We start from the raw sequence: 7635 nt of genomic DNA, 5'->3' as shown, positions 1-7635 counted from the left end.
GATATTATGAAATCAAAATAGCCATGTTTTGAAAATGTGTGCTCTAATGCTACATAATTCAGAACTAGTGCTATTCTAGTATACTGCTATCAGAAATTCAGAATTCACAATTACTAGTGCTAACTGAAGTGTCACTAGCTTATCAGAACTAGTGTGACATATCGTATTGAGCAATGCTACAGAAGTGCTAAAACAGAGAAGAGAGAACAAAACACAATACACTTAGTTGAGGTTTTAAGGGGTTGGCATAGTAGCATACAGGCATGCACAAAAAAGATCACCATGAAAACTGAGCTCGGGAAGCATACCAACCGTCCACCGTGAAAGCAGCCCATTCAATCTCAAACCCTACCTCACTCCATTCGTTGCAAGCATCTCTCTCTCTCTCTCTCTCTCTCTCTCTCTCTCTCTCTCTCTCTCCCTCTCTCTCTCTCCCAAGCTCAACGTGGTGGAAGCGACGAGCGGGTGGGTGGGCATAGAGCTCCGGTAGGTGGAGTGGTGGGCGGGCAAGCGCAAAGCTCGGCTGCCGCGGGGCGGTGAGCATAGAGCTCAGGCAGGCGGATGGGAGACGACAAGGCAGGCGTGGATCCAGGTGGGGGTGGATGCCATACACGCCTCTGAGCCGTGGCGTCCCCGTGGTGAGACGAGGATTTCCGTCACAATGATATATTGCCGTTATGGCGACAATATCTCAACGCCATGATAACTATGGTTGAAAGAGAAGGGAATAAGATATTCTACCCCTTAATGGGAAAATGCAAAAGCATCTATATACGTGGTATCTTAGCCTGCCAAAGATTTGTTGAAATTTTTTACAAATAGTAGAAATATTTAACTTCTTATAAATGCGGAGAAACACCATTCTTCTCCTATCTGATACAAATTGATTCTTCTCTTTTCTCAAATGTAAATTCATGGAATAACTGTGGAAAAGATAATGATTCCAATTTGACTTTTATAGAACTTTTGACTCTCTATGTTCTTCTAAAGTAAAGAAGAGAATAATTTTGAAGAGATCCAATGATAGATCCAGGAATAATTTTAAGCTAAGACGGAGACATAAAGTCTAAGTAAAGAAGAATACCTGAATAATGATGAGAACATATTAATTCCCCAACAAAAAACAACAGAAAAGTATAAACCTATAAATTAAGTAAAGGTAAATATAGATGGATTAGTGAGGGAAACAATAAAATCTTGACTAAGGTATAATAAATATTGTTGCTAATGGTTACACCATATTACAAATTAGAGTATGCATAAAACTTAAAACAATTTTGATATATTTCCAACAAGGTACAATGTGGCATAGTGTGTATTTTTGAATTAAATGTTTAAGCATGATTCCACAGATAGATTGAATATTTAATATCTGAGTGTAATATTTCAATAACAACACGCAATAGACAACACCTTAATCTTTCATTAAGAACTGTTGGAAAATTTAGGAGGTTTTCAATAAATTTCGAATTTGAGTTTGTAGCCAAATTTGAAATGTGGAATTTTCATAGAAAAAAAGAAGAAAAAAAGAGAGGAAACAGGGCAGCGGTTGGCTTAATGGGACGGACTCCAGGCAATGCCGAACAGTCCATTTAGCCCATTCGGCTGCCGTTAGGGTTTCCGAGAAGAGGCGGCGGCGGCGTCGGCGCTAGAGCACGCCCGCTTCCTGCCCGCGCCACGTTCGCTCGGTGGACTCGGACTCGGACTTGGTCGCCGGCGGACCCGGCAGTTCCTCTCCTTATTAAAAGCGGAGCTCTCCTCCTCTCTCTACCCAATCCGCAACTCACCTTCCCCGTCTCCACTTCTCGTTGTCCAGCTCGATTCCGTGGCGGTTCACCTCGTCTCCAACTCCGACTGGCGCCAGCGCGTTCCTCTGCTCGTTCCGCCGCCGGGACACCTCGGGCGGCCGCCCAACCTCGCCTCAGTGGTGGATCCGACCCTGACTGGTTGGTTTCAAGTATAAAAAGCGCTTGTTTGCAGTAAATATGATGGATAATTATAGGGCTTGTTGTTTGGAGTATGGATTGTTGTGTGTTGATTTTTCTCTACTTTACACCTGACACAGCACCTGACACAGCTTCGCACAGTTGCCTTGTTGTGCCTCTTGACTTACCGATCATGATGAAACTGATGAAGACATAATTTTGAGTACTGGCACTGATTTTGTCATTGATAATTGCTGTATTTGCAATATACTGGACTTATTGTGTAATTTGTTACATGCAATTTGACTTTTTGTTTCCCCATATGTTGACTTCTGCCTGAACCATGGTGGGATCAGGGCGATGATAGTTTTTGCAGTTTCATGTAGATAGATAAAAGATTGTGTTGAATAACTCTTACATGTTGTGCTGCTTTGTTTGGCTTCGTTATCATGTTTCACCTGTATTTTCTTTCAAAATTTCATTTACACTACAAATTTTAGTGGAAGCTATTTGACTATTGCTGTACATTATAAAGTATAAGAAGGAAATAATTCAAGAAACATGCTATGCTGAGTAATTCGTTGCTGTACATTGATTATGATCCCAGGCAGTTTTAGGAAAATTCAGATGAATCTGAGCCATGTTTCATGACATGCGGGAACTGTGATTACTGATTAGTTTCTTTCACAGGAAAAATGATTAATCTTTTTAAGATTAAGGGCCAGAAGAAGGATGATGCAGCAAATGCAAATGGAAAGCCTGCTGCCAAGAAGCAAAGTCCAGGGGAATTGCGTGTCCATAAAGGTTTGTCATCTTGTAAACAATCTAATTTTGCACTTAAATATATGTCTGATTCACATTCCTACATACACGATGGCAATGTGATTATGCATAATTTCTTACTGAAGGCTCTCTCTCTTTCTTGTTTTTTGTTTAGCTTGCATTAACATATCTGTGTATCATGGGTTCTTACTTGTGGCGCTGCACACTGTTGTCTATGTGGTTATTTACTGTCACTTTTCATTTTTTGGCAGATATTGCTGAACTTAACCTTCCCAAGACCACCAAAGTTTCTTTTCCAAATGGCAAGGATGATCTGATGAACTTTGAGGTCACTCTTCGGCCTGATGAAGGATACTATGTGTAAGTGGTCCTAAAGGTTCTTATTTACATATAATTTTCTCACGCGCCTTATTATGAAACACTTTACCCATTTTATCTTAATTTTGCACATAGATATCCATCAAACATTTAATTGCGAAAGATGTGCATCTACCTTATATATAGATTTAGCGTAGGAAATGGATGGTTTCTAGATAGTGTGGTGAGAATGGAGAGGTATGTTAAGTATCTATATCTAGGCCCATAGTGGCCCATGAGGACTCTATATATTGACATCAAGGCTAATGATTATGAAGCAAGAACTCACAAAGCATATTAGTGTTGATGCTTCCTTTAGTCGGTCTCATTGTCATTAGAAAAACAATTGCTCTTCAGTATGTGCCATTAGAGTTGTAACTTTTAGACCTCTTCACCAAAGCACAAACTCAAGTGTATCATTGGCTTCATTTGCACAAACTCAATGTTTTTGATCCTCCTCTACCACCCTGAGTTTGGGAGGGGGGGGGGGGGTCAAGTATATATATATCTAGGACAATATACTATAGGCCCATATTGGCCCATGAGGACTCTATATATTAACATCAAGGCTAATGGATGGATTATCTTCTTCTTCTCATAATCCGAGTCAAGGTAACAAGATATATGACATAGGCCCCCTTCTAGACATCTTAGGCTTATGCATAACCCAGCTTAAGCTTAACTGCCTACAGAAGCCCTGAGAAGCCCTATGTCTTGTTCTAAACAGCTTCTGAAATTTAAGCTTATTGTTTATGTAGTATGGTGAAAAGTTTGTATTACCTCTAGACTTGTTTTGTTTGGTGTTTAATTGATATTATCATTATTTTAGAACTGAAGTTCTTAACTGAAGGTCTTGAAGCCTCTGAATTATACAGACCATTGAAAGCAAAGGTTTTCATTCCGAACTTCCTCACGGTCGATGAACAAAAACTGAAATGTTCTCCTACTTGGCAGCAACATATTAGCATTCTTCTTCTGCAAGAACTGAACCTCAAAAAATCTCAAATCAAAAGTTCAAGCAAGCACTAAGCTAGTGGGGTACTATTTGATTGCTGCAAACAAAGAACAACAACAGTTCAATATACTCGTTTACAGAAATCTCTTCTTGCATCGAAGCAAAGAATTCTGATAGAAAATTACATCTCTCTACCACCTGGCTGCGCACCGATTCTTCACATTTGGGTAGGTTTATCTATAATTCTATCAACATCGCAATTCTTCTTCACACTAGCATTGCTGCCACAATCTTTGAGCTCCGTCCTGGAACAAGAATAGCTTGCTGCCTCCAATGATGCCGCAACAAAGATCTCAGCCTTGCCGTGGCCCTAATTCGGTGAGATATGGTTGGGCTCTTTGGACGCCGCCTTGCTAGGCCCATCGACGATGAGGGGAACAAGAAGCATGCCCAAAAATCATAATTCAGAAGCACGCCCAGAAATCAAAATCGAAACCTTGTTGATCAAAGAACCTGGAAACACCTAATTTTTAAATCTAAAAACAACATAGACAAATATTCAGAGATGATAACATGCTCACCCATCAAGACGAACACATTGACATTGCAACATTTTGTTCGGCTTCACCAATCAAACACATATTATTTCAATATGAAAACAATATGTATAGCTAATTGTAGGATAGATAAACAACAAAAGAAAATGCTCTTTGTAGGTGCATGGTGTCCAACGACTACCCGAGCTTGTCGACAGAGTACACTAGCAGATCGATGCAGTAGTGCACCACCATGTCCTCAACCGCGCAACACTGAGCCGCTGCCCATGCCCACAGAGCGCAACACTGAGCCGCTGCCCATGCCGCCGTAGGCCATGTCGAGCCAACAGATCTGTAGGCCTTCCAATATGTTGCTCGCTCCACTCTTGTAGACATCACTACTCACCGCTCAATGTCTTACGGGATGCCACGACAGTCGCGTGGCGCCTCCCATGATGTGCCACTTCTTCTAGATCTAATTGACTCCATGGTGTTGGGTTTGAGTTCGAAACCCTCTTCTAGATCTGGGTCGGTGTGGGGAAGGGGCTGGGAGGGGCAGGCCAGGGCAGCGCGTCGCGGGCCGGGAACAGGGAGAGCAATGCCAGAGTAGGGAAGGATAGGGAAGGGTGGGGCGGCATGGGACCAGGTGGGGAGAGTGGGAGGGGAATTTTTTTTCAGAATTATATACGAGTGCTATGGGTATTTTAGTCAGGAGATGAGGTGGGGATAGTGAGGAGCTCGAGAAGCCTCATTTTTTGTTTTTGCTGGTTTTTTGCTACCAACGGGAATACATATGGTCTTATGGGACCATAAGGTTTGCTTTCTAGACAACTTATGGCTTCCTAGGATCATAAGCTAGGCCATAAGTTGTCTAGAAGGGGCCATAATGAGGTTGTAGCTGTAGTCTGTAGCAAGGTATGGTTTTTGTTAAGATTTTTGATATATTTTTCACATGGGCCAAATAGCAAACATCATAAAGGGGTAAATGACCTACTGTGCTTGATAGGTTTTGGTATACATAATATTTTGCAAATAAATGCAGGGGAGAAATATAAATCGCTTTTGCCTTTTCACAACAGTTTCTTATTCTTGCTTATAGTAGCACATTATTCCTAACAGTTTCTTATTCTTATTGAATATTAGCCCTGTTTTCATCTTTTAAATTGTATTTCTAACGTGCAATTGTTTTTCTCAGGGGTGGTAAATTTGTTTTTACCTTCCAAGTTCCTCCGGCTTACCCTCATGAACCTCCCAAAGTCAAGTGCAAGACTAAGGTAACTAGGCTCTTTCTACTGAACATTATTTTTTAATTCTTTGTACTAATATTCCATATTTGTAACAAAGGTTTACCATCCCAATATTGACTTGGAGGGGAATGTCTGCCTTAATATTCTGCGTGAAGATTGGAAGCCTGTCCTGAATATCAACACCATTGTGTATGGCTTGAATCTTCTTTTTTCGGTGAGTATAGTATTTGATTAGTTACTAAGATAGCTACTAATCTACGTAGAAAAATCTAACAATGCATCCTTTTGAAAGAGATTTGTGTCTAGTTCCGTTAGTTGATCTATCTCAACTGTATTTCCCTCTTGACATTATTTCACCTACACTTGTTTTATGGAGCAGAAACATCTGATACAGTTTTGCTTCATCATTTGATATCTTTGTTGTATTTGATATCCTAGTTGCTAATCATATTCCAATATCATGTGCAGCAACCTAATGATGAGGACCCCCTAAACCATGAGGCAGCAGCTGTTCTTCGTGACGACCCGAAAAAGTTTGAGAAAAATGTTCAGAGGGCGATGGCTGGTGGTTATGTCGGTGAAACCCACTTCCCTAGGTGTATGTAAGGCCTGAAGATGGTGATCGGTGTCTGACTTGTGGCAACTCTTGCTGACCATAGCAATGTGCTATGGGGAACATAAGACGCCAAGAAAGGGCTAAATTCAAGTATTCGGGTCATGTAATATAAGTTGATGTTACATAGTCACTGAACTTACAATCAGGAGGCTCTGCATTGTGCTGTCGTGACAAATTTCATCTTCTGGCCGTTGCAGGGTTCATTCAGATTTCTAATTCTGCATGGAATGCTTGTGTGTGCTCTGGGGAAGATACTGAACTCACTGGATGCAAGGCTTGCAACCAGTGCATGCTTGCAGCAGCAAGCTTAGACAGGATTACTGTGTTCGGTGTTTTCCAAGTTAACCTTGGAACTGCTTTTTCTATTTCAAAGCTTTCAAAAAGAAAAGGCCTCCAGCTCCACATATAAATTGAAAACAGCCCATCATCCCCTTTCAACGGCAGATGGTCACCACCAGGAGGTGCTACATTCTTCAAATCTGTAGTCACAGTTCAAAATCTATTCGAAAAGTATATAAAAAAGAAGATTCACACTAACACATGAACACTTCATTGCTCCTCTATCACTGCTCGTTTGGATACGGATATAATCGATAATGATAGTATGTTATTGTCGGTTTGTATAAAGAATCGGCATTAAAAGTTCATTAAAAAAGAACCGACATTAATACTCACTGTTTCAGTTCTATTACAAATTGGCATTGATAATGGATTATCAGCAGTGATAGTGGAGCTCTATCTTTTCAGCTCATCTTTATAAATTTATATAATATTCAAGCGGAGTTGGATAGGGATAAACTTTATATGAAAATGTTAGTTCTAAATAAGATCTGAAACTTTGTAGTTGATAACTTTTTTATTTGAAGTCATTTTGATGATCAAATAATTATCATAAGTTTCAGATAACAAGGATCAAAAGAAAACAATATCTCATTTCTCGCAACAATCAGTGATATAAGAGATAGTTAGGAGGCTTTGCGCGTGGTGAGAAGTCATAAATTCGACTCCCACAAACTGCATATATTTAGGTTCGCGAATTGTGACACGTGTATATGTCGGGTTGCACAGGTTTCTGGACCGATTAAATATGGGAACCGACTGTGATGATTTTTTTTTGTAGCAGTGTCATACGTAGTGACCATATAAATCTATTGAGCTAGAGCAGCTAAATTTTGACAAATGTCATATATAACTAGCGGTAGTGCATTGACTAGTT

The 7635-nt window shown here is 40.3% G+C and overlaps 1 protein-coding gene across 2 annotated transcripts; it reads left to right on the top strand.

Moving 5' to 3' along the window:
* The first annotated feature begins 1571 nt into the window (after window positions 1-1571).
* LOC133895783 (NEDD8-conjugating enzyme Ubc12-like) lies at window positions 1572-6622 on the top strand. 2 transcript variants are annotated; one of them, XM_062336294.1, is made up of 6 exons: window positions 1572-1957; window positions 2616-2729; window positions 2960-3068; window positions 5752-5830; window positions 5901-6017; window positions 6272-6622. In XM_062336294.1, exons 2-6 carry the CDS (start codon window positions 2621-2623, stop codon window positions 6407-6409), a joined length of 552 nt encoding a protein of 183 aa, XP_062192278.1. In that variant the 5' UTR covers window positions 1572-1957; window positions 2616-2620; the 3' UTR covers window positions 6410-6622. The 2 variants fall into 2 exon arrangements, with proteins under 2 accessions (XP_062192278.1, XP_062192277.1); XM_062336293.1 differs by having other exon boundaries at window positions 1573-1946.
* Window positions 6623-7635: the final 1013 nt, after the last annotated feature.

The sequence above is a fragment of the Phragmites australis genome, chromosome 16 (genome assembly GCF_958298935.1).
Source record: "Phragmites australis chromosome 16, lpPhrAust1.1, whole genome shotgun sequence".
Classification (NCBI taxonomy): Eukaryota; Viridiplantae; Streptophyta; class Magnoliopsida; order Poales; family Poaceae; genus Phragmites; species Phragmites australis.
This window is presented reverse-complemented; position numbering and strand designations above follow the sequence as displayed.

What these genes read in the sequence shown, in the direction of transcription:
- LOC133895783 (XM_062336294.1), top strand. Translation starts at nt 2,621, where the DNA reads ATGATTAATCTTTTTAAGATTAAGGGCCAGAAGAAGGATGATGCAGCA. An exon ending in GGAATTGCGTGTCCATAAAG is followed by an intron (nt 2,730 to 2,959) that starts GTTTGTCATCTT and finishes ATTTTTTGGCAG; the next exon opens with ATATTGCTGAACTTAACCTT. An exon ending in GCTTGAATCTTCTTTTTTCG is followed by an intron (nt 6,018 to 6,271) that starts GTGAGTATAGTA and finishes TATCATGTGCAG; the next exon opens with CAACCTAATGATGAGGACCC.